The 27,215-nt window shown below is 43.8% G+C and overlaps 1 protein-coding gene across 1 annotated transcript in view; it reads right to left on the bottom strand.

Moving 5' to 3' along the window:
• The window catches only part of A2ML1 (alpha-2-macroglobulin like 1), a 42,480-nt gene extending 20,670 nt beyond the window's left edge, over nucleotides 1–21,810 (bottom strand). Inside the window, exons 1-16 of the mRNA XM_042991734.1 lie at nucleotides 21,746–21,810; nucleotides 21,052–21,235; nucleotides 20,509–20,671; nucleotides 19,859–19,911; nucleotides 12,874–12,894; nucleotides 11,871–12,030; nucleotides 11,519–11,603; nucleotides 10,449–10,575; nucleotides 9,653–9,767; nucleotides 9,218–9,327; nucleotides 7,767–7,934; nucleotides 5,216–5,443; nucleotides 2,661–2,721; nucleotides 2,280–2,425; nucleotides 1,641–1,790; nucleotides 824–982 (exon numbers count right to left, since the gene is read on the bottom strand). Of these exons, the coding sequence (XP_042847668.1) occupies nucleotides 824–982; nucleotides 1,641–1,790; nucleotides 2,280–2,425; nucleotides 2,661–2,721; nucleotides 5,216–5,443; nucleotides 7,767–7,934; nucleotides 9,218–9,327; nucleotides 9,653–9,767; nucleotides 10,449–10,575; nucleotides 11,519–11,603; nucleotides 11,871–12,030; nucleotides 12,874–12,894; nucleotides 19,859–19,911; nucleotides 20,509–20,671; nucleotides 21,052–21,235; nucleotides 21,746–21,810 (1,995 nt within the window). The remainder of the gene's footprint in view (nucleotides 1–823; nucleotides 983–1,640; nucleotides 1,791–2,279; nucleotides 2,426–2,660; nucleotides 2,722–5,215; nucleotides 5,444–7,766; nucleotides 7,935–9,217; nucleotides 9,328–9,652; nucleotides 9,768–10,448; nucleotides 10,576–11,518; nucleotides 11,604–11,870; nucleotides 12,031–12,873; nucleotides 12,895–19,858; nucleotides 19,912–20,508; nucleotides 20,672–21,051; nucleotides 21,236–21,745) is intronic.
• Nucleotides 21,811–27,215: the final 5,405 nt, after the last annotated feature.

Genomic DNA, 27,215 nt, shown 5'->3' with positions numbered 1-27,215 from the left:
CAATATTAGCCATGCGGTCACCATACTATATGTTACATCCCCAGGACTTCTTTTAAACCAGATGTCTGTGCCTTTTGACAACCCTTACTCATTTTGCACACCCCATGCCCACTGCCTCTGGCAGCCACCAAATTATTCTATGAGCTTGTTGTTGCTGTCGTTTAGGTTCCACATAGAAGTGAGATCATATGGTATCTGTCTTTCTCTGACTGACTTATGTCATTGAGCATAACGCCCTCAAGATCCACCCATGTGGACACAAATGACAAGATCTCATCCTTCTTTTTATCACTGAATAGTAATCCACTTATTTCATTGTCAAATATATTTCATGCTTCTTCCAAACGTTAGTCACTGTGCCCTTATTATTTGATTTAGCCTGAACTGTCTGAGGGCAGGAACCATATCGGCTCAGTCAATTCAACAAAAACACATTGAGTATTATGAAGGATCAGTCATTAGAGAGAATACAAATATGGACAAGACATGGTTCCTGACTTCAGAGACTTCCCGTCAGACTTAGGCTTCGGCATCCCCAACTCCTACTCATAAAGTACTTAACTTCTACTCACGTATTGTTTATAATGATGGAAAGAGGCTGCACACAGCCTCTCACGGTGGCCCTCTTCCAATGCAGTTGGGCAGTTGGGTACCTTCTTCAAGGATAAGGACCAGGAGAGGCTACCTCACATATTAGGAGTTTCTTCCAAGGTTTTATCCCCTCAGTGCCCACATGAGTCTCTCTGCTTTTTTTAGTTAAGGAATTTCCTCCGCCCACCACCACCATTGTTTCTACAAGAACAAAACGGGTAAGAACATCTACCTGGAAAAAATGGAAAAGGTCCACACGTTCAGAGAACCAAGGCCTCCACATAACCGAGAGGGTTTGTGGAGAGTTCCAGAAGCCAGACATTGGACACTCATCATATTCAGCCACCTGATGGGGGTAGTGACCATACCAGAATGAGAACATCCTATAGATCTGAAACAGGAAGGGAAAAGGAAATAAACTATTGACACAGTGAAATCAGTAGAGAAACTTCTCTCGGACTGTGGTGCCACAGCTCACCGCCCTTGTATTATTTCTCTTCGTTAGTCCCGAAATCTTCCTGTATTTATTGCATCACAAAATCTCCCCTACCTTTACATTTTTGACCCCTTTTTCACCATTTTTTAAAGGTTTTTTTAAAGCTCATTTCTTTATTTTGAGAGAGAGAGAGAAATGTGCGTGAACGGGGGAGGGGCAGAGAGAGAGAGAGAAGATTCCAAGCAGGCTCTGTGCTGACAGCACAGAGCTCGGGGCGCTCGAACTCACGAACCACGAGATCGTGACCTGAGCCAGAATCAAGAGTCAGACACTTAACCGACTGAGCCACCCAGCCCCCCCCCCTCTTTCTCACCTTCTTCAATAATCTGTCACCCTTATCTCCTATTACATCTTTCCTACTTCTATGCCCACATGAGCCCTGCCTTTCTCATGTCATCAGTTTACCTCTGTTTCCCCACCAGCTTTTCTACCACCTTATGGTAGAAAAGCTCAGGCTTTCCCTCAGCCTTTCTTTCTCACTCCCTGAAATCCATCTTTTGTTCGAATGCAGTCACACTATCTTCTCTTCCCGCCCCAGTAGCAGACTACTCACAGAATTGTTGCTCAGCTCTCTCTCTGGCCTCAGCAGTGAGACACTCTTATCCACCGCCCGGACGGCACACAGGGACCCAGGAGCTGCCTGCAGCTGTAGTTCCACATCTGCTCCTGGAAGCTGCTGGGAAGGTGAGAAGCCAAGGGAAACCTGGGGAAGGGAAAAGTATAACTTGGGGATCAGGTCAGCCCGGAGACGGGGAGAAACAACATAATTTGCCTCATCTGCCAATATGCCCCAGTTCCGGCATCGGGGCCCATTCCTTCACTTTTATACTGATTTTTTTTTTTTTTTTTTAAGTCTGGCCCTTTTAGAACTAGTGCCCTTGCGGTACAGCTGGAAAAAGCGAGCAGCACAGCACAGAATAACACAGAAAGTTTACGAGGCCGAAACTAAAAAGAAAGAAGACCTGGGTAGAATACACAGTTTCCCCGGCATGACTTTCTAAAAAGAAAGAGAGCGATTTCCACAAAACATCCTGAAGATATAAATACGATAATGACATCCGCCTCCCTATTATCTTCCTATTCCTCTGTCCCTGCCTGATCTCCAGCCCCAGCATACACCAGATCTCTCTCTCTCTCTCTCTCTCTCTTTTCTTCCAGACCTTTTCTTCACCTTCCTCAACTGCCATTTTACCTGATTGTCAAAACACATCTCTACTGAGAACTGAATTTTGTCGGCTATAACCGCGCCGCTGGGAAAAATGGCATAGATCACCAGAGAAGGATGAGGGGCTAGTCTGGAAGTGAAGGTCAGTGAGATGGAGAAGGAGCCTTTCGTTCCTGGAAAAGAAGAGGGGATACACAGGGATGAGAATGCGCGCTCGTCCACCAATGAATGACCTCCAACCACAAGTCTACGCCTCTCATTGCCCTAGCTGCGGCCTCCCCATTCTCCTGCTCTGTGGCGATCAGTGGTATTCTCTCATTGCTTCTTCTCTGTTGCTTCTGGGATAACAAGAGCTTCCTGGAAGTTGAAGATATCCTTTCATCTTTCAGTGGAAGCCTAAACACTCACCTTCCTTCTCAGAATTCAGGTGTTTCTGCCCCTCTATCTCCAAACGCCCTTTCCCCACTACCTAAAAAAGAGAAAAGAAAAAAAAAATCATCAACCGCACAGAAGTTATGGGACCCTACTTGTGGAGCATCCCTGCCTCTCTGCATAAGGAAAGTCTCCTTTCTTAGTTCCATAAGGAAAGTCTCCTTTCTTAGTTCCAGAGCCTGGCTCATTGCTTCATGCCGCGTCCGTCAGTTTGTCAAATGTCGGATGGCACCATGAGCCTTGATGACCCTTCCTCTTGGAGGCGCTCCCGAGAACCCCGGCCATGGATGGGAGGAGACAAAGGTCATCATTACTTCGGGGCCAAACGGAACAGAAGCCATTCTTCACAATAGAGAGCTGTCCACCGATTCTTGAAGGTCTCCAGGTTTGATTCTCTTATACTCCTTGTAACATGAAGTTAACCCAAAATCCATCCGTCTTCATAACTTTTTTTTTTTAATCGCTTGATTCAAAATTCAATGGAAACGAGTGCACTTTAAACTGCCTTGAGCCCTTCTGACATTTGACTCTTTGGGGGAGAAATCCCCTCGTCGAACTCTCCCTGTTCACTCACTTGAAACCAAATTCAGTGAAACTGTTTCTAAGCAGGCTGTCAGCTCAGACTGCAGTCAAGGGCTCTAGGGCCGGCTCTTCAGACTCTCAGCTGGCCCTCAGCCCTTCCACACTGATCAGCCCATCCACCCGCCCCCCGGCTGTCCCCACACTCCTGTCCCGAAGACAGTGCCCGTGTTAGCACTCTGACTCCTTATGTTGTCTACCCCTCCTCATCCTGTTTGGTCAGGATGATTGTTTCTGCGCGAAGACACTGAAATGAATCAATGGGGAGAAAATCCCTCAGAAACTTGGAGAGGGTGATAAAAGAATAGAGACTCTGGGCCCCGGCAAACCCGGGCTTTACACAAATCTAATTCCCTGCTATCACCAAGGTGACCAGTAAAGCCGCTTATCAAGCCACAAGTTGTGATTTTACTCACACCACAAACCTGCTATCAATGTTAATTTTAACCTTTATCATCTATTTTTAAATTACTGACCAGTGAATCACAGAATAAAATCTGTTCTGAGTCCCAGCCCCTCCGCACCCTCTCCCCCATTCACGCACCCAGCTCCCATTCAGCCCTGACCAGCAATGTGTTCTCCTTAATTCTTCGTTTTATCTTCCCAGACAGTTTCCCTGGGCTCCTTTCTAAAATCTCTTTTTTTTCACATCCACCCCCATCCTTTACACCGACACTGTGCAATACAGTAGCACGAGCCACATGTGACTGCTGGAGCCCTTGAAAGGTGGCTACTAGAAAATACATACTTTGAGTTTCAGAGATTTGGAACTCAGCTAAACAAGAAGTGTAAAATATCTATTAATAATTTTGGTGTTGATTTCAGGTTGACACGATCATATGTTGGATACACTGGGTTAAATGTATACATATATACGTGTATATACACGTGTGTATATGTGTGTATATATATACATATGTGTGTGCGTATATATACACACATATACGTACATATATGTATGTATTATATATTATGTATATATGTGTGTATATATACACATATAGATATGTATTATTATACATATATGTATTATATATTATGTATATATGTGTAGATATCCATATATGTATTATTATACATATATGTATGATTATATATTATGTATATGTGTGTATATACATATATGTATTATCATACATATGTATGTATTATATATTATGTATATGTGTGTATATATACACATATATGTATTATTATACATATATGTATGTATATACATATATTATTATACATATATGTATTGTATATTATGTATATATGTGTATATATACATATATGTATTATTATACATATATGTATGCATTATATTATGTATATGTGTATATATACATATATATGTATTATTATACATATATGTATTATATATTATGTATATATGTGTGTATATACATATGTATGTATTATTATACATATATGTATGTATTATATATTATGTATGTGTGTATATATACATGTATATGTATTATTATACATGTATGTATTATATATTATGTATATGTGTATATATACATATATATTATTATACATATATGTATTATATATTATGTATATATGTGTATATATACATATATATGTATTATTATACGTATATGTATGTATTATATATTATGTATATGTGTTTATATATGTATATATACATATATTACATATACACATATGCATAATATTATATATATATAATCTCTACACCCAGTGTGGGGCTTGAACTCATGACCCTAAGAGCAAGAGCTGCCTCTTCCCCTGACTGAGCCAGCCAGGTGCCCCTAAAATGTATTTTTTAAATTAGTGTGACCTATTCTTTTAATTTTTTTAACTGCGGCTTCTAAACATTTTGAAATTACCCACGTGACTTGCACTGTGTCTCTAGACATAAATCACCCTCTCCGTCTCACTCTCCTCATTTCCTTTCCTTCCCTCGTGCACTTTCCCCAGCCCTCATTGCCCTGTCTCACATAGTAGGAGAAGATGACTTCCTGGGCAGGGATCGCATCGGCGGGATCAATGTAATAATCCACCAGCACTTCCTGGGGCTGGCCACATGCCAAGACTCCGTTTGGCTGGTGGATGCCAAGGAAGCTACGAGTTGTGTTGTAGAAGGGCTGCAGGTGAAGATAGTCATTCTGGTAGTAATGAGGCACCTGTTCTGGCTTATATACCAGATCTTCCATTTGGAATCTGCCCTAAGAACAGAGAAAGAAAAAGGCTTTTAACACATGCCCCCACCATAGTAACCCCATGGACTTCTTATGGTTTTCAAAACCATCTCTCTCAAATCTTCACTGCCTAAGAATGGCATGTGGATGTTTTACTAGAGGTCCAGCTAAGGATGATTGAGGAATCCGTAACAGTGGTTATGTGCAGCAGCACTTTGGTATGTAGACGAGTGAAATTATAGTTTTCAAGTGATGCTCAATTGGGGGTGATAAACCTTCACGGACTGATGCAAGAGATGTAGATAAGCATGACTAAGATTACACAGAAACCAAAGAATCCATCCTAGGGATAAGAAAACCAGGTGTAAAGGATAGTAAGGCTAAAAATAATCATTTCTAGGGGCGCCTGGGTGGCTCAGTCGGTTAAGTGGCCGACTTCGGCTCAGGTCATGATCTCACGGTCCGTGAGTTCGAGCCCCGCGTCGGGCTCTGTGCTGACAGCTCAGAGCCTGGAGCCTGTTTCAGATTCTGTGTCTCCCTCTCTCTGACCCTCCCCCGTTCATGCTCTGTCTCTCTCTGTCTCAAAAATAAATAAACGTTAAAAAAAATTTTTTTTTAATAAATAAATAAACGTTAAAAAAATTTTAAAAATAATCATTTCTATCAAGGAACGAAAGAGATGAACATATGAGAAGGGGGGGAAGGAAAAAAGAGAGAGAGAGGGAAACAAACCATAAGAGTTTCTTTTTTTTTTTTAATTTTTTTAAATGTTTATTTATTTTTCAGAGAGAGAGAGGCAGAGTGCGAGTGGAGGTGGGGCAGAGAGAGAGGGAGACACAGAATCCGAAGCAGGCTCCAGGCTCCGAGCTGTCAGCACAGAGCCCGACGCGGGGCTCAAACCCACGAACTGTGAGATCAGGACCTGAGCCAAAGTCGGACGCTTAACCGACTGAGCCACCCGGGGGCCCCAAACCATAAGAGCTTCTTAACAGGGAGCAAACTGAGGGTTGATGGAAGGAGGTGAGTAGAGGGTGGGCTAAATGGGTGATGGGCATTGAGGAGGGCACTCGCTGGGATGAGCACTGGGCGTTGTCTGTAAGTGATGAATCACTAAACTCTACTCCTGAAACCAATATTGTACTGTATGTTAACTAGCTAGAATTCACATAAAAATTAAAAAAAAAAAAAAAGAAGAGGGGGAAAAAATGAAGATTATTTCTAAGTAGAGTGATTGAGTGAGGCCTTATGTAAACAATTACTTAAATGAGCCACCACACAAATTGTATGTGTTTGCTTAAGCAGCATGGTGAACGATGGCACTAATGGGCCCAATCCATCCCTCAGGTATTAATGCCCTCTGCCACGTAGTCTTGTGTTGCCCTGTTAGTCTAACTGCAGACCCACCATGTGACTTGTCGGGAACGGGATGTGAGCATATGCAAGAGAAGGAGAGGCTTGGAAGAGCCCTTGCGTGTCGACCTTTCCTCTTGCTCCCCGTCATGGCTGTAAGAATGTACCCGAACTAGTTTGCTGGGACGTGCGAGCCTGGCCTTCATCAGCCGGTTGGGCCACAGCATGTAAGAACCACCCCCCCACCCAAGACCAGCAGAGCTGCCTGACTACCCCAGAGGGACAAGAAGTCCCTCAGAGGGACACAACTGTGGTTGTATAATACTAAAGTTTTGTGGTTGTTTGTTGCGCAGCATCGTGTCACAGCTGATAACTGGTATGAGTTGCCTTCCCTGGAAGTTATCCAAAACACAGAGTTTCCTTCTTTGCCATGTTTATGAGTACTGGCCCCAGAGCGGGTGGAGGGAGGGACAGAGAGGGAAGAAAATGACTCTGAGTTATCTTGTCCTCCCTACTCTACTTTTATTTTATTTGTTTTTTCATGTTTATTTATTCTTGAGAGAGAGATAGCAAGCAGGGGAGGGGCAGAGAGAGCGAGAGAGAAGGGGACAAAGGATCTGAAGCGGGCGCTACACTGACAGCAGAGAGCCCGACGCGGGGCCCGAACTCACAAACCTCGAGATCGTGACCTGAGCCGAATTTGGATGCTCAACCAACTGAGCCACCCAGGTGCCCTCTCCCTACTCTGATTTTAAATATGGGATCAAATAGAGATGAGGATAAGTCGTACGCTGAATTAGTAGAAATAACATTGCTTACCTGAAGGAAAATTTATTCGGTTGATATTAAAGGCCAACAAAAGTTTTTGTCAACTGGGAAGCAGGACTGGTGAATGATGCTGACAGAATGACAAATGAGGGAGGAGGGGAGAGAACAGGAAAAGTTTGAGGTTTTCCTTCAGGGAAGCCTTACCGGAAAGCGTGTCCTCTTCGGTGCTTACCTCCAGAGAAATATCTCTCCCATTCCAACTGACTGTATCCAGCTCGAAGGGAGCAAGGCCATCGTTGTCAGTAGTTAGGGTCTGGTTGGTGGTTCCATTTATGCCAGAAATCACCAGGAATACTGAATGATTCTTGAGGGGGGAGCCGTCATGGCCCCTAACTCTTATCTAAAGGGTGAAGGTTATGAGGGCATGAATTAGGGTTAGGTTTGGAGTCGGTTCAAGTATGAGGTGAAGTGAGGTGAGAAAAGAAACTCTAAGAATACATTTCATGAAAGAGTCCAGAAACAAGTAGATGGGATTCAAACATTGGAACCTGACATCTGTGGGGAAGTGAGAAGCAAACAGAAGCAGCTCAGCCTGGAGCAGGAGTAGATTTGTCACGTAGCTAATGAAGCTTCAGGACCCTTCATTTACACAGGTTCCCCCCCTCCAAGGCTCTCTGTACATTTTTTTTTAATTTTTTTTTTTTAACGTTTATTTATTTTTGAGACAGAGAGAGACAGAGCATGAACAGGGGAGGGGCAGAGAGAGAGGGAGACACAGAATCTGAAACAGGCTCCAGGCTCTGAGCTGTCAGCACAGAGCCCGACGCGGGGCTCGAACTCACGGACCGTGAGATCATGACCTGAGCCGAAGTCGGACACTTAACCGACCAAGCCACCCAGGCGCCCCTCTCTGTACATTATTATTATTTTTTTTTTTAGAGAGAGAATCCCCTTCCACTCCCAAATTTATAATCCATAGGCTCCCAGAGAATCTGGATCTACCCTTGGTCTAGAGACAAGATGGCTAAGGATTGATCTAAATAGATCTAGAAGTATGCTACATTATTGTGTTGAACGACTGTTTGGGACGTTAACAAAGATAAACTGGAGAGACGGACAGATTGTTAAGTATCAGAAAGAAGACTCCAACAAAGGAAAATTTTAAATCTCTGAAGAAACTGCTTAAGGAGCGATAATTGGCTCCCTGTTAAGGCACGTTTAATCTTGCTTAGATGAAGAGACTAGATGATTTCTCCAGATACCGTGCAGATCTAAAATTCAAAGATTTGGACATTAGAGTACGAGTCCCGGGCACTGGGAAAGGCAATGAAGTCACATTAATATTCAAGGCACATCTCATGGGAGACTAAAGGCAGCACAACCCAAGGAATTAAGACTATATACTCTGGATGCAGTCTGCCTGGGTTTGATCCTAGGTGCCACTTACTAGCTGTATAACTTTTGGAAAATCATTTAACCTCTCTGTGCCTCAGTCTCCTCATCGGTAAAACGGGGCCAATAATAGTGTCTACCTCATCGGATCGTTGTAAAGATTAGACAGGAGAATACACATAAAGGACTGAGAAAAAAAATGTTAAATGAGCTATTATTATATGTCTCCAGGAAGAAGGCAACAGCGGATGGTTAAGCACCTTTTGGGTGTAGAGACAAGTTTCAACATACCTTCCCAGTGAAGGGGAAGTTGGGGTAATAAAAATTTTTGGTGTCTTCAAAGGTTATCGATCCCATTTCTGAAGAAATGTAGATATCCTGAGTGGTATTGGCCTCTGCTCCTGAAGAGGGAAACCAGATGTATGATGACCTAAACACCTGGTGTGTGTAACGTAAAATCCCTGAGAGGACAGTGCCACCTTGGACGTATGAAACTGAACACATTTCCGGCCAAAGATCCAAACGAACTCCTCCTCCCCAAACTTTTGGGGAAATAGGTAGTGAATGACAGATTGGAATCCGGCATTTCCCTTTGACGGTGAACTAAGAACAGACTCGTTCCCAAACACTAATGAGGGTAGGTCTTGAGCCCTCTCGATGGGTCTGTTCCTAGGACATCCCTTCTCCTGTCTCTTTTCTTAATGAAGGCAGGCGTGTCCAACTTACCTGTTCCTTCCTCCACCACGGTAGCCACAATATTGATGCTGTGGCTGTACGTGTAACCAGTGAGGTTGAAGGTGGACATATCCACGGAAACTGAGAAGCATCCTGATTTGTCAGTCTAGCGAGGCAATCAGGGAGAGAGAAAGGGAGGATGAATCACCTAACTTCTACTCCCACTTGATAATATACCATGGACAGAAATTCTGATCTCCATACTTTAGTTTCGCCACGTTTAAGAAAGAAAAACTCTCTATGGGGCGCCTGGGTGGCTCAGTCGGTTGGGCGTCCGACTTCAGCTCAGGTCACGATCTCACGGTCCGTGAGTTCGAGCCCCGTGTCGGGCTCTGGGCTGATGGCTCGGAGTCTGGAGCCTGCTTCTGATTCTGTGTCTCCCTCTCTCTCTGCCCCTCCCCTGTTCATGCTCTGTCTCTCCCTGCCTCAAAAATAAATAAACGTTAAAAAAAAAAAAAAAAAAGAAAGAAAAACTCTCCTCCGACACAGATAATCATGAAGCAACGTTGAAGCTCCAAGATCGGAGAGGGGGAGAAAGAACCAACTGCAGGGCAGGAAAATTGTGCCTCGCAAGGATTTAGCTTAATTTCTCGACTCCAGGGCAGATTCTAAAAGACTTCACCTGTTTAGAATAAAGAAGACTGCCTTGTGCTTTGGAACTGGGACGACGATTGTGTGAAAAGGTTCCTACTTTGGGGTTTTTACTACTTTTCTATATTGGTATATTGGTGCTTAGTTACTTTCGGACACAGGAATAAGTTTCCCTTGTTACATCCCCTTTACTCACCTGTCCAGAAAGGTTCTTGCATCTGTCGGGTAGCTGTTCCCATTCTGCCTCTGGAAAATGGTGAGTATACGCCTTTTGACACACGGATACCTGTGCTGACCCTCGCATGGGCTTTCCGTAGGTGTACCTAACCCAGAGAAGCATGGCAAGTCAGAGTTGGGAGATTCCACTTGAGATCCAGCCCTCCTCTTCCAAAACACCACTTTTCCTTCTTTTCTGTACTCCAGCCTCTGGAAGCACTGACTGTCCTACCCTTCACTGGTCTGGTCCACTTCCCTGCTTTACCCAAAGCCTTAGGGTGTCGGCCACCACACAACAAATACCATCCGAAGGACCGAGATCGATGCTTTTCTTTCTCCTTACCCCGATTTCTCATGGGATTCACTGTTGTGTTCCACACAAAGCGGACACTAATAATGCTGAGGGGCACCTGGGTGGCATAGTCAGTGGAGCGTCTGACTTCCGCTCAGGTCATGATCTCACCGTTCGTGAGTCTGAGTCCCACGGTGGGCTTACTGGCTGCTGACAGGGCTGAACCTGCTTTGGATCGTCTGCCTCCCTCTCTCTCTCTCTGCCCCTCCCCCGCTCATGCACACTTTCTCCCTCAAAAATAAATAAATAAATAAATAAATAAATAAATAAATAAATAAGGAAAAAAAAAAGAAAATGTAGGGGCACCTGGGTAGCTCAGCCGGTTGACTGCCAACTCTTGATTTCAGCTCAGATCATGATCCCAGGGTCATGGGATCAAACCCCATGTCAGACACTGTGCTGAGCGTGGACTGTGGACCCTGGTTAAGAGTCTCTCCCTCTCTCTCTCTCTCTCTGTCTCCTCCCTCCCTCCCCCGCTTGAGTGCCCTCTCACTCTCTCTCTTTCTAAAACAAAACACAAAAAACCCAAAACCCCCCAAAAAAACAAAACAAAAAAAGAAAATGTGTTCCGGGAGAAGTCACGGCTCTGGACCGCATAAAATGTCTCGAGTCTTAACCACCGCCTCCATAACCACTCTCCCCTGTCACTCTTCTCCATATAGCTGTAATCTCCACCAGATCCAGAGCTTTAGTCTCACCTACAACAAATTTTCACTAAGAAGGACTCCTCCACAGTCCATAACTGCTTGGGTTCCACCACATCCACCTGAAACTTAGGCAGCACTGGGGAGAGTGGAAACAAAAATGGGCAAGAAAAAGGATTTGACCGTACCGACAGTAGACAGAGGGATATAGAAACAGTGATAATTAAATGAATTAAGTTAAGGGAGGGGACGAGCAAGGCAAAAATGCTCCTAACGTTATTAGCTGGCTTAGCCAGGATTCAAAAACGAATCAAGAATCCCTCCCCGTAGTATATTTTACTGTACCTTTGCTGACTTGGGGGCAAGATTCTGTCCAACGCTCTGACCTGCTGATTCTCCCACCTACCATATTCTTCCACAAGGAAGGTGCCAAAGGTCTTGCCCCCAGCCACTGCCACGGTATAGGTCCCCAGCGTTGCCTCTGGGGCCAGTTGGAAGGACAGGTCCGCAATGCCTTGCTCCGGCATCACTTCCAGCCACTGGGCAATCCTGTTGCTATTTGGGTCCTGCGTTCATTAAAAAGAAACTTCATGACGTACCTGCCCGTCTCTCGCTCTGCGCTACAAAAAGCAGGTAAAGACACAAAGCGCAGGTAAAGAATCCCACTCCCTGGGATTCATGACCTCCGTGGTCTGCGTCCAGGAAGAAGGGCCCCCTGTTTCATTCATAATTTTCTTTGTGGCTAAGTTTTCATTTATAGTTTTCTTGTTGCTAAATAAATTTTCCTATAGGGCCGGACCCCACTGGGGAAGAAAAGCATCCTTGTGGATTCAAAGAGTCGGATCGAGTCCTCTAAGGTGTTATTGTCAGTTTCAGAAAGTGGGCTTTAGGATGGCCTTTACAGAGAGTTGTTTGTTCTCGGTGCCTATGTAGGGGTAATGCTGAGGGAATTTATCGTAAGCTACCTGACAGATAAGGTAACAGAACAATGGAGGCAATGCCATGAGATATTCCAACTTTCTGGTCCCTGTCCTTCTCGGCACTGCCCACAGGTATTCACATCATAGCCAACTGCTGAACGTCTACAAGAACGGCCATGACAATAAGAGGAGTACAGAACTGAGCCCAGTGGAACTCGCATGGAGAAGAGAAGTCACAGGAATCAGAGTGGGAAGGCTGGTGGCCGCAGGGCAGTGTGTCCTTATCTACAGAGGTTCAGGCCTGAGAGGGTGGGAGAGCACAGGCCAGAGAGCAGGCATGGCTTGGGGGGAATTGTGGGTGCTGGGCCGCGGGCTCCATCTTGGGCACTGGGCCAACATCTCAGAGTGGTTTCTGGCCTCGGGGTTGAGCACCGAAATCATCTCCCCTTTTCCACAGCTGACAGAAAAGGAAAGGAAACTTCTACCTACCTGCAGTTCCACCATGGAGTACTGAAAAGGAAAACCAGACAACGTGGGTTAAAGCAGGATACTCAATAAGGATGGGCCGAAAGCAAAAGGTTCACAAGGGGCCACCTGGGTGGCTCAGTCGGTTAAGCATCTGGCTGAGGCTCGGGTCATGATCTTACGGTTGGTGAGTTTGAGCCCCACTTCGGGTGAGCCCTGCTTCTCTCTCCCTCTCTCTGCCCCTCATGGGATTCTGTCTCTCCACCCTCTCACTTGTGACCTCCCTCTAAAAAAAAAAAAAAAAATTCACAAGGTCTGTCTTTCTCTGAGCCTTTCTAAATGGCTCTTTGGTGCCTCCATAAGGGTAACAATGAGCAAAAGCTTATTGGCTGGGGGAGGAGAGAGAAGAGATTTCCTCAAAGGGATTGCCAGTCTCCAGAAACTGAAGAAATGAAGCTTCTGATGCTTTTGCATCCCTTAGTGCTCTACACCACATGCCTTAAAAGAAAGTATTGGGGGCGCCTGGGTGGCTCAGTCAGTTAAGTGCAGACTTTGGCTCAGGTCATAATCTCATGGTTCAAGAGTTTGAGCCCCGCGTCAGGCTCTGGGCTGACAGCTCGGAGCCTGGAGCCTGCTTCAGATTCTGTGTCTCCCTCTCTCTCTGCCCCTCCCCTGCTCATGCTCTGTCTCAAAAATAAATAAAACATTAAAAAAAATTTTTTTTAATGTTTTATTTATTTTTGAGAGAGAGAGAGAGAGAGAGAGAAAGAGAATGAGAAAGACAGCATGAGCAGGGGAGGGGCAGAGAGAGAGGAAGGCAGAGGATCTGAAGCAGGCTCCGTGCTGACAGCAGAGAGCCTGATGTGGGGCTCAAACCCAGGAACCGCAAGATCATGACCTGAAGTCAGCCGCTTAACCAACTGACTCACCCAGGTACCGCTAAAAAATACGTTGTTTAAAAGAGTTCCATCAAAGGACCCTGTATAGTTTCTTCAAGAAAATGGACGCTAAAACCACTAAGTTCATGGTGAACGGGTTATTGGGCTAAGTGTCAAAGTGTCACCAAAATTACTTGCTAATTAAAAAAAAAAAAAAAGACAGGGGTGCCTGGCTGGGTCAGTCAGTACAGCATGTGACTCTTGACCTTGAGGTCATGAATTCAAGCCACAGGTTGGGCATAGAGCTCACATTTAAATACATAAATAAATAAATAAATAAATAAATAAATAACATTTTAAAAATTTTAAGAAGAAGACATACCTTTACCTGGAGAAATTAGGCTATCACCACCTTAAATAAGTAATCAAACTCATCATCACTAATAACAGGACAACCTGACATTAGGTATCTTCTGAAGAGATACATTGGGTGTTCACAGCATTTCCTGATAAATACTTTAGCCAAAAAGGTTCAGTTTAAATCTAATGAAGACCTCAGAACTACTTCCAGAACATAGGGGAGCAAGTTAGACTACAAAGAAAGACATAACCAGACGAATGAAGAATGTCAGATATTTTGGAGCATGTGGGCGGCTCAGTCAGGTGAGGGTCTGACCCTTGGTTTCAGCTCAGGTCATGATCTCATGGTTGGTGGGGATCGGAGTCCTGTGTTGGGCATGGAGACTGCTTGGGATTCTCTTTCTCCCCCTCTCTCTGCCCCTCTCATTGTCTCTCACAGTAAATAAATAAACAGTTTTTTTTAAAAAGGAACCTTGAAGGGCACCTGGGTGGCTCAGTCGGTTAAGCGTCCGACTTCAGCTCAGGTCATGATCTCGCGGTCTGTGAGTTCAAGCCCCGCGTCGAGCTCTGTGCTGACAGCTCAGAGCCTGGAGCCTGTTTCAGATTCTGTGCCTCCCTCTTTCTCTGACCCTCCCCTGTTCATGCTCTCTCTCTCTGTCTCAAAAATAAATAAACATTAAAAAAAATTTTTTTTAATAAAAAATAAAAAAAGAACGTTGAATATTCTATAAGACAACTAGGCTTCCTCAAAAGTCAATGTCATTTTCTGGAATGGGGACATTCTACAAGTCATTTAGCCTGATCACGTCTCTCGCTCTCTCTCCTAAAAAATATATAAGGCGACAATGAAAAAATAAGACATTTTAAATTATGAGAGATTTGAAAGATGTAACAATCAAATGTAATGCATGAATTTAATCAGATCCTAGTTTGAAAAAAAAAAAAAATCAGCCATTTGAAAAAACCCTAACTTAAGACAGGTGTTACATGATAGTAAATGATTCTTATTAATTTCCTTAGGTTTGATAATGAGATCATGATTATTTAAGATGTACTTTTTCTTTTTTTTTTTTAAGATTTAAAAAAATTTTTTTTATGGTTTATTTAGTTATTTTGAGAGAGAGAGTGTGTGCGCACGCGCACACACAGGGGAAAGGGGCAGTGAGAGAGGGAGAGGGAGAATCCCAAGCACACTCTGCCTTGTCAGTGCGGAGCTGGACATGGGGCTCGATCTCACCAACCGTGAGATCATGACCGGAGCCAAAATCAAGAGTCGGACACTTAACCAGTCGAGCCACACAGGCACCCCTAAAGATTTCAAGCAATCTGTACAATCATCATGGGGGTCAAACTCACATCCCCGAGATCAAGAGTCGCATGACCTACAGACTGAGCCAGCCAGGTGCCCCTGAAATACGCTTTTGAAGAGATACATGCAGGGGCGCCTGTGTGGCTCATTCGGTTGAGCATCCGGCTTGTGATTTCCACCAGGTCGTGATCACAGGATCCTAGGGTCAAGCCCAGAGTCGGGCTCCATGCTGAGCGTGGAGCCTGCCTGGGATTCTCTCTCTCCCTCTCTCTCTCTGCGCCTCCCCTGCTCATGTGCTCGTACATTTCTCAAAATCAATAAATGCGAAATACACACATACATACATACATACATACATACATACATAAACGTTAATGCAATTAAAACTCAGATTAGAGACTGTACACCTATTAAGTTCAGGCCATTCCAAGTAGTATTACATACACTTAAAAACTAAATGGGATTGGGGCGCCTGGGTGGCTCAGTCAGTTGAGCATCCGACTTCGGCTCAGGTCATGATCTCGCGGTCCGTGAGTTTGAGCCCCGCGTCGGGCTCTGTGCTGACCCCTCGGAGCCTGGAGCCTGTTTCAGATTCTGTGTCTCCCTCTCTCTGCCCCTCCCCCGTTCATGCTCTGTCTCTCTCTGTCTCAAAAATAAATAAACGTTTAAAAAAAAAAAAAACTAAATGGGATTGAAAGCTGGAATTTAGATGTGTGGTCTCAGAGAGGGTTCAAGGGCTGCATCTCTCTTGGAAGGAAACAGAAATGAAGTCAAGGTGGTGTTTGCCTTTGATTCTTGGGCCAAGCACCACGTCATGTCAAGGCAGCTGTCAGCCTGGATATCAAGGATCATGGCAGTTCTTCAGAAAAACCAAAAAAATGAGAGGTAAGGATTAGAGGGACAGAAAAATTTCCCCCTTCTAGTGTCTTTGGCTAGCCTAGTAATCCAAAGATAGATTAGCAGGAGAAAAACATTTGATTACTGGCATTTGGGAGCCCCACAAAGACAATGAGACCCCAAGGCAGTCAGGCAATTGAAGATTCTGTATCATCCTGAGCTAAGGAATGGCAAAGGTGCCTGGGGTTTCAAAGGGACACCGGGCAAGTCACAGAGAGAGCAGAAGAACAAATGGTTGGTAATCAAATCTTTGCCTTACCATGTAGATAAATATTTTTTTTTGAAAGAGAGAGAGAACATGCACGAGAGAGCACAGGAGCAGGGGGAGAGGGGCAGAAGGAGACAGAGAGAGAATCTTAAGCAGTCTCCAGGCTCAATATGGAGCCCGACTTGGGGCTCCATTCCACGACCCTGGGATCATGACCTGACCTCAACCGACTGAGCTACCGAGGTGCCCCCAGATAAATCCTTTAGATAAAAAAAGTTATATATCTAATCCTTTAGATAAAAAAAAGCAACTGGGCCAGGCCTCCTATTTCAGTTCTCTCAGTCAGTTAAGAGAGAGGAAAAAAAAAAATGTTTCCTGAGCATGCTGGCTCTTGATTACCCGCAGTTCAAAACAATCCACATGCCACAGTGGCCCATTTTGAGGTGGCACATTCCATTCCCCTTCGGGGTCAAAGGAGAGGCTTGAGACTTGCACAAACCAGAGCTATACAGACAATAAGGAGACAAAAATGAGATTACTATGGATGGCTAAAAATTAGAGAAAAAGAACACTTCTCAGATAACAAAGTACTTTCCTCACACGGAGAGTCAAGAGGCGGGAAGAACACCAATTACTTAGAAGCAGGCTCCGGAAAACAACAAGTGTTCAAGTAAGAAGATAGCGTTTCCACCTGGAAGTAGGCTGAGGTTTCTGAATAAATGGGTGTTGCCACCAAAGTAGATAGGCTCAGTTAATCTCAAGTATACTTCAGTCGCTTAACTTCACAATTTTTGTCCCTCAGTTTCTTAGTAAAATTCCTTTAGTTGATTTCAGTGTTTCAAACAGGAGTTTCAAATTTGGAACTTGGAGTAGGGGGCTGGCTAAAGAAATGGTGTAGGGGAGAAGAAGTAATTTTAAGATAGAAAGAGAGAATAACTGTGGAAATCAGAACAACTCTCAGTAATGGGGTCTAATTTGAGCAGAGGAGAGATAATAGAAGAAAGGTAGTTAATGGGACCCTTAACCTTCAGGCACCTTCAGGGGCCAGTGGAGTCTAAAATAATACTGGGCTGTGGTCACATTTTCCCCTAGCCTTTCCTCTCTGCTCTGGAATTAACAGTCTGTTAAGAAATAACTAGTCAATATTAAACCCGATTGATACAGAAAGGATACAGGTGACAGGAAGGAGAAGCTAAAAAGAATTCCAAATTGGGAAAGAAAGTAATGGCAGAGGAAGCTACTCACCAAGAAGCTCATAGCTTCTACAACCCAGCAATTGTACTACTAGGTATTGATCCAAGGGATACAGGTGTGCTGTTTCGAAGGGACACGTGCACCCCCGTGTTTATAGCAGCGCTATCGACAATAGCCAAAGTCTGGAAAGAGCCCAAATGTCCATGGATGGATGAATGGATAAAGAAGATGTGGTAAATATATACAATGGAGTATTACTCAGCCATCAAAACGAATGAAATCTTGCCATTTGCAACTACGTGGATGGAACTGGAGGGCATTATGCTAAGGGAAATTAGTCAGAGAAAGACAAATATCATATGGCTTCACTCATATGAGGACTTTAAGATACAAAACAGATGAACACAAGGGAAGGGAAACAAAAATCATGTAAAAACAGGGAGGGGGACAAAACAGAAGAGACTCTTAAATATGGAGGACAAACAGAGGGTTACTGGAGGGGTTGTGGGTGGGGGGATGGTCTCAATGGGTAAAGGGCATTAAGGAATCTACTCCTGAAATCATTGTTGCACTATATGCTAACTAACCTGGATATAAGTGAAAAAAAAAATTTTAATTAAAACTTAAAAAATAAAAAAATTGAAAACAGCCTAAAAATGAAATATGAGGATAATGGTTAAAAAAAAAAAGCTCATAGGTTCACTGCACAGAGAGGAAAGAAACTCTGAGAAGGGGAGATGGAAATAACAATAATGTTGCCCTATGATTATCTTTAAAAGCTTCATGACACATCATGTATCATGGGCTGTGAATGAAAGGCAAAGAAGGCAGCAGAAATGTCTGAGAGGTGAGGTAAGTGTTTCAGAAATATAAAAATGACACAAGCCCTAAATTGAGATCAAACCTATCAAAAGGCTTATGATTCCAGGGACTGAGTTGTCTAAGGAACCTTTAAGTAATTGCCAAGTATTACCACATTTTTTTACCTTAGGCATGTAATGTAGCCTTAGGAGAATTGCCTACTTTATAAATCACCTTGCCTTGTAGTGTAAAAAAAAAAAAAAAAAATGGTGGGATTGGATATTCTTATTTCTAATTTTTGCTAGGAATACTCCTAAATTATTTCTTTTTTTTCCAGTGTTTATTTGACAGAGACAGAGAGAGACAGAGCGCAAGCAGGGGAGAGGCAGAGAGAGAAGGAGACACAAAATCTGAAGAGGCTCCAGACTCTGAGCTGTCAGCACAGAGCCCGATGTAGGGCTCATACCCACGAACCATGAGATCACTACCTGAGCCTCAGTCGGATGCTCAACTGCCTGAGCCACTCAGGCGTCCCCTCCTGAATTATTTCTAATTTTTGAACTGCAAAGTCATGTGGTATCACTCCTGGAGAGAAAATCTTGAAGTTTTCAAAAACTCTTCTATGTTATTTATTTATTTGTTTGTTTGTTTATATTTGAGAGAGGAAGAGAGAGTGTGCATGCACACACGCGAACAAAGGGGGGGGGGGCGGCGGGCAGAAAGAGACAAAGAGAGAGAATCCCAAGCAGTCTCCACCATCAGCACGGAGCCTGATGTGAGGCTTGATCCCACAACCCTGGAATCATGACCTGAGCTGAAATCGAGTCAGACGCTCAACCTACCGAGCCACCCAGCACCCCTGTAGAAACTCTTAAAACGACAGTGGAGGGGCTCCTGGGGGGCTCAGTCAATTGAACATCCATCACTTGATTTGGGCTCAGGTCATGAGCCTGAGATTCTTGGAAATCTCTCTCTCTCTCTCTCTCTCTCTCTCCCCCTCCCATCCCGCCGCTCTCCCCCACTGACACTCGCATGCTCTCTCTCTCTCAAAAATTTTTAAAAAATAAAAAATAAAATAACATGGAAAACATTTAAAACGGGCAGTGGATACAAGCACGTCTCAGGAATATTAACCTAACTGATGTTCGCAGCTATCAGCTTAAGAGCTGGCACCTCTGGCTGTTTTTAGGCTGCTGGGGACTGGCAGGCTTTGGACCTGTGCCCTGAGGCTAGCACAAGCATTCTGCTCCTCAGAGGACTTCACCTCTTCACGCTCTTAGGAAGAATCTCTTCTCCTTCTCCCTGCTCTATCTCAGTCTGCCCTACCCCTCTCCCCTTCCTTCTTCCCAACTGAATTCTCACCTTGTCATTCATGGGAAGAAAGCTGCTGTTCAGGGTGACGATGCGGAAATGCACTAGAATAGAATAGGCATCATTGGCAAAGGGATTTCCCCCTCTCCAGTCCTTCTTCCACTCTTTCCACTCCCTGCCGCACCCCCCCCCCCACTTCTGAGTCAGCAAAACCTGGTCAGGGTTTACTTTTAAAAAACAAACAAATAAACAAACAAAACAAACAACCTACACTGACAGACAGATAAAAGCCCCTGACTTGGAAACATCATAATGGAATGCCCTTCTAGGGAAGAAGGCACAAAGTACAAATATCAGGAGCTTAAGCCAAATGCTTTTGATGCTTTCTTATTCACAGACAAGCAGCTCGCCATAAGACACAGCAGCCCAGCTACACTGATCAAACGCCATTCCCGGGAAATGTATACTTTTGTTTCAGACACACACACACACACACACAGACACACACACACACGCAACTCCACCCACTTTTCTCTGCTTCCGTAACACAGCAGGCATTCCACACTTGTCACGCTTCATCCCTCCAGAACTTTCTCCCTCCTGCCCCATAGGCCTACCCCCAAACCACAAAGCCCCTCTTTCTGGAATATGTGCAGTGGTTTCCCTAGTCTTTTGTCGAATCCCCTATGTATGCCTCTTACCTTTGTGCCCCGGGTTGTAGATGGGCTTGTCAGTTTGTATAAAGATGCCGTTCTCCTGCCTCTGAATCAGAACCTTTTTCTTCTCCACAAAATTGATGTTATTTCCAGTTCCCGACACCCAGATTGTAGCCACTTCTTCTGTGCCACCAGCAGGAGGTGGTACCTGGACAAGAGAAGGGGGCTCTGGAGGAGCAGGATGTTGGGGAATGAATCAACTGGTCTCAACCCCAGAGTGGGAGGGTGGAAGGAAAGAGCTGAGTTAGATGCGGGTAGCAAAGTTAGGGCTGTAAGACACACTGCCAGGAAAAAGAAGGGAAACGATATTCAGAGGTTAAGGTCAAAAACTAAAGGAAGAAATCCAAGGTCAAGGAAATGGTGAATGAGTTATGGCCAGGAGCTGAGTTTACGTTTAGGGGAGATAAGTTTAAAGACCGTGGCAAAAGTAAGGCAACAGAAATCGTACTTACAATTAGATTGTGCCAAGTGTCTCCAAAGAAGGATAAGAAAGGAAGGGAGCAGATTCAGGGTTGAATCTGTGCTTACCAGAAAGGAGGTGCAATGGAAGTGTCTCTTCTTCAACCCAGAGGTTTCTAGCAACTTCTGGGTCTTGTCTTTGGTCTCCAGAGTAATAGTGAATTTTACATCATGGTTCCCAGGGCTCAGATCCAGACAAACTTTCTCGGTAGAGGGGAAGTTAAGCTGGGCTGGTAAGGTCACCAGGTAGTTTCTATTAAGGAAATATAAGGGTTTCAGGGCAGTAATGATACATTCAGTCAGTGAAAAATTAAGCTCTCTCCTAAGAACTCAGCATATAGCAGTGAATTAAGCAGACTGAGCCCTTGCCTTTAGGAATCTTATTTTCTATAATGGAGGAACAGATGAGTAACAAATAACTCAGTGCATAGCCTTAAACCTCCCACAATTAGGAGACCATCACTGAGAACCTATGCCTAGGGTACCAAGAAGGAAATTAATTCTGTTACAGAGAACAGGGTATTAGGACTCTACTATATTTTAACATTATCTTTTTTTTTTTTTTAACATTATCTTTCCTAAGGCTCCTTTTTGATGCCTCAGCCTTTCTCTCTGGGTAAAGGAGAAATGAAACCAAAGAAGGAACAGACGAGAAGGAAATTAAAATAAGTCAAAGGTTATCTCTTCTCCCGCATATTAACATTTGAGAAAAATAGACAAAGAAGCCACCTGCCCTACATCACCTCTGACACCAAGCACTTACGGGAGAGATTTTTCTGCAATGGTTGGTGACAGGGCCAATATTCCTAGAAGGAGTTGAGCCCACATCTTTGCGGGTGAGACAGACTCCTCAAGAGCAGGAACCAGAAATCTGGGTCCCCGCTATAGCATATATATTAACCCCACAGGGTGTGGAGTTTTTATTAATGCTCCAGCCAATAACCTACTGGAGCCCCAGGCTAAGGTGGTAACCCAGGGTAGGACTTCTGTCACTTCCTCAAGTTTATTTCTCCCTGAAATATTCATACTGGCTCAGCCAGTTCGTAATACCTGTTCTGGGGGAAAACCCAGGGCTGAGTATTCATAGTGGTAATGCTCTTGGAACAAATTTTGGACTCCTCCCTTTTTTTCTGGTGTCATTCCAAATTTCCATCCATGTTTGATCTTTGCTCTCTTTTTATGATCCTATTAAGACATTATTTGGGAACACAGGTATGGGTGTTCTATACACAGGTATAGAAAAGCAGTATATCTACTTGGGAATTTAAAAAAATAATAATACTCAGTATTCCCGTGACTGTAAGGAAATAGGGACATATACACTCCTTACAAAAGTCTAAATGGACAACCTCTCTGAAGGCAATTTCACACACATCAAAAGCCTTTCAGATCTGCGTGTTCTATGAGTCAGCAATTCCTACTTTGGAAATGTTTCTTAATGTGGAAAGAAAGCATGCATGTGTGCAAAAGATGTAGCTACTAAGTTGCTTCACAGTGTTCTTTATAATGGCAAGACGTTAAAAAAATTTTTTTAAAGTGTATTTATTTTGAGAGAGAGAGCGCAAGTAGAGGAGGGACAGAGAGAGAGAGAGAGAGAGAAAATCCCAAGCAGACTCCGCACCACCAGTGCCGAGCCCAATGTGGGGCTTGAACTCACAGACCGCAAGATTATGACCTGAGCGGAAGTCAAATGCTTAACCCACTGAGCCACCCGGCCACCCCTAAAATGGCAAGACTTGAATGCCGCCTACGGCATAAATCAGTAGGGATACTTTCTGGAGCACTGAACAACCCAAATCAAACCAACTTAAAAAAGGATTTTTGGTAACTGGGGTGGATCACACACAGAGAACTGAAGGAACCAGAGAAACTGAACATGTTATGGCCCGAAGTCAGAGAACTGATGCTGCCAGGACTCGCTTCTCCCAATCTTTCAGTCCCGCCACACACAGGATTTCCTTCAAGCAGTGGAGAAGAGGGAGCTGTGAATCCTTCCAGCTCTATGATCCCAAGAGACAGAAATTTTTCATCTATGTTAGGGAAATTTCTGAAGAAGGATTTTGTTCCTCCTTCTCTCACATGCTCACCTCTGAATCAATCATCGTAGCCAGAATACTACGAGAGGGAGGACCTGGGTCCTTCTTACCACCCAAAGGCCAGCAGGACGAAGCAACCCCAAAGAGACATGTGGCATTGACCAAAGGAAGTTCTCTTCCACCGCTATGTGGGGGTAAAGATGCTGGGAAAATCAAATGTTAGGTCTATTACAGTGCCCAATCATTTTAATTTGGTTCCACTTATGTTCTGTCTCCCTCTCTCTCTCCTTCAAAAATAAATAAAAACATTAAAAAAAAAAACTTAAAAAAAAAAAAAGAAGTCTTGAAGAGGGCCAAAGGAATAAAAAACTCATCATATATAGAAAAGCAAAGGTGAGAGTTACAGCAAACTTCTCATGAGAAGCAATGTTAGCCAGAAGACAATGACTTGGCATCTTCAAAATACTGAAAGGAAAAAAAAAAACCAAACCCACAAAATCCAGTATTCTGTTAGCCAACAAAAACATCTTGTCAATGAAGGGGAAAAAAAGACTTTTTCAGAGAAACCAAAGGTTAGTGCCAGACCTGTGCTACTGGCAATATTAAAGGGAGTCTCACGGCAGCAGATATGACGGGGGTGACAAACTATAGCCTGCAGATTAAATCCAGCCCCCCACAGGTTTTGTAAATAAAGTTTTGTTGGAGCACGGTAACACTCATTTGCTCTTGTGCTACCATGGTAGACTTGAGGAATTCCAAGAGACCATTTGTCTTGCAAACCCTCATGATTTACTATCTGATCATTTCTAGAAAGTTTGCTAACTCCTCTCGTAAGATACCAGACAGAAACTGCCCAAATAAATGAAGATCTCTGGAAACGGAATCAAATAAAATAAATATAAAAGACATCAAAAATTTTTTTTTAATATTTATTTATTTTGAGGGAGAGAGAGAAACAGAATGTGAACGGGGGAGGAGCAGAGAGAGAGGGAGACGCAGAATCTGAAGCAGGCTCCAGGCTCCGAGCTGTGAGCACAGAGTGCAAGGTGGGGCTCGAACTCACAAACCGAAACCACAACCTGGGCCGAAGTCGACGCTTAACTGACTAAGCCACTCGGGCACCCCCATTTTGTGCATCTCTTAAGTACCTCCAAATTAATTCCCTCTGCTTCTGCTCTCCAAACTCTTTCAATGTTCCTTCCCTGTTTGCTTGGTATAATTTTATGATTAATGGCACCATTCGCTCTTTCCTATAGCTAACCCCAGGAAGAAGGAAGTTAGGATCCAGCAAGAAGGATCCACCTTTTATTTTTTTTTTAAATAGGCTCCACACCCAACCTGGGGCTGGAATTCACAACACTGAGGTCAAGAGTCACACGCTCTACCGATTGAGCCATCCAGGAATCCCTGAAGAATCTATCTTCTGTCTCAATTGATTTATTAATAAGAGAGACATGGCAAAATGTTTGTTGGGACCCTGTCCCAGAGTTTCTGACTCCTTGGTCTCTGGTGGGGCCTGACAATTTGCATTTTTTAACATTTTTTTGTTAATATTTTATTTATTTTTGAGAGAGAGAGAGAGAGAGAGAGAGAGACAGCACAACCAGGGGAGGGACAGAGAGAGAGGGAGACAGAGTCTGAAGACAGTCTCCAGGCTCTGAGCTGTCAACATAGTGCGTGACGCAGGGCTCAAACTCAAGAACCGTGAGATCATGACCTGAGCTGAAGTCGGATGTTTAACCAACTGAGCCACCTAGGTGCCCCGAGAATTTGCATTTTTTAAAAAATGTTTATTTATTTTTGAGACAGAGGGAGACAGAGCGCGAGTGGGGGAGGGGCAGAGAGAGAGGGAGACACAGAATCTGAAGCAGGCTCCAGGCTCTGAGCTGTCAGCACAGAGCCTGACACGGGGCTCGAACCCACCAACCGTGAGATCATGACCTGAGCCGAAGTCGGACGCTTAACCGACTGAGCCACCCAGGCACCCCCGAGAATTTGCATTTTGAACAAGTTCTAAGGTGAGGTTGATTTCCCGGTCCAGAGACCATACTTCGAGAACAGCTGCTGTAATGCTAGATCTAAGAGTAGTCAGAAAGGCTTCCTGGAGTTTAGAGCAAAGTTCTGACAATAAAGGTTCAGAATGTCAACTCTCTTCTGCATTTCCTTCACCAATGTCCAATAGAAAGAGGTCATGAAACTGCCTACCTTTCCCTCTTTGTTCTTGTTCTCTTGCAGTCAGTTCTTCCCAGGACTTCTCTGAACTTAGCATTAGCAATTTTAGTTTGGTACTCTGCTACCTGGAATAAAATGAAAATAGTAACCACATCTGGTAGAAGAAATAAGATGCCAACACTAATGAGCTCTCCGTGGAACGAATCCAGATGAACTCTCCCTTGATAGGAAAGGAGAGTTGTTCAGAAAAAATGAGAGGCTGCCTCTGTGTTTTATTGTCTATAATTTTCTTTAAAATAGACCCATATAAACAGTAACGAGTAAGCAAAACAGTGAATGTTAAATTTAGTCTGCACCGTGGAGTAGTTAGTTAGCACTGGAAGGCCCAGGATATAGATTCACATCTACATTCATTTGGAAATCTCTCTGATGTGCACAGACTATATAACCTCTGAGGACAGGAACTCCATTTTGCTAAATATCATATCTCTACATTTAATATAGTACCTGGCACCTAGGAAGCTTTCAATCAGTCAACACTGGTGAGTACTGATGAGGTCAGGATTAGATCTTCCACAAATATTGCATCAGAGCCTTGTTAGGAATACGCTAGGAAACTTGTTTCTACAGGTTAAAATATTCCCTGCATGTTTCTCTCATTCCCACAGCAAACACGCACAGTAAGCACACATATGTATGCACAGAGCAGGGTTCTTATTTAGGTTTGGAACACTTTGTGGTTGCCTCTGAAGGTTTTGATTGCTACGGACACAAGGGAAAACCAGCATGTCCAATTTCAGTTTTAGTCTACATCAAACAAATTCTTATGTCAATAATCAATTTTATTACACTATATAGTCATAGTCTATAGAAAGTGTATGTAAAGATGAATACCAATTTTTTTTAAATTTTTTTTAAACGTTTTATTTATTTTTGAGACAGGGAGAGACAGAGCATGAACAGGGGAGGGGCAGAGAGAGGGAGACACAGAATCTGAAACAGGCTCCAGGCTCCGAGCTGTCAGCACAGAGCCCGACGCAGGGCTTGAACTCACGGACCGCGAGATCGTGACCTGAGCCGAAGTCGGATGCTTAACCGACTGAGCCACCCAGGTGTCCCAAGATGAATACCAATTTAGAGACACATGAAAGCCAGGGTTTTGAAATATTCCAAATTAGATTCCATTTTCTTTCTATTATTAATGACTTCTTGTCTTTAAATACATGGTTCTAGTCTCTATTTTCCCTCTCGTTTCTGTCTGTCTCTCCCTGAAGTGACCATGAAGGGTCAGTGTCAGTCCTGCCTTATAGACACTTCAAACAGCAAACTATCTGAAAAAGAAACTTTTAAAATTCCCATTTACACTACATTGCATTAAAACCAATAAAACACTGGGGTGGCTGCGTGGCTCAGTCAGGCATCCGACTTCAGCTCAGGCCATGATCTTGCAGTTCGTGAGTTCGAGCCCCTTCTTGGGCTCTGTGCTGAGGGCTCAGAGCCTGGAGCCTGCTTTGGATTCTGTGTCTCCTTCTCCTCTCTGCCCCTCCCCAACTCCTGCTGTCTCTCTCTCTCAAAAATAAATAAATATTTAAAAACTAAAACAACAAAATACTTAAGAATAAATTAAAAAATTTTTTCAGTGTTTCTTTATTTTTCAGAGGCAGAGATAGAGCATGAGTGGGGGAGGGACAGAGAGAGAGGGAGACACAGAATCCTTAGCAGGCTCCAGGGTCTGAGTTGTCAGCACAGAGCCTGACATGGGGCTCCAACTCACAAACCACGAGACCACAGCCTGAGCCGAAGTCGGATGCTTAACTGACTGAGCCACCCAGGCAGCCCAAGAATAAATTTAACTGAGGAGGTGAAAGTTCTGTACATGTAGAAAATATAAGACATTAATAAAAAAAATTGAAGAAGGCACAAATAAGAAGAAAGATATCTCAAATTTATGGATCAGAAGAATTAATACTGTCAAAATGTTCATATTATCCAAAGTAATCTATAGACTCAACGCAATCTCTACCA

This window comes from Panthera tigris, chromosome B4, assembly GCF_018350195.1.
Source record: "Panthera tigris isolate Pti1 chromosome B4, P.tigris_Pti1_mat1.1, whole genome shotgun sequence".
NCBI lineage: Eukaryota > Metazoa > Chordata > Mammalia > Carnivora > Felidae > Panthera > Panthera tigris.
Note: the sequence above shows the minus strand (reverse complement) of the source record. Positions and strands in the feature narration are given on the sequence as shown.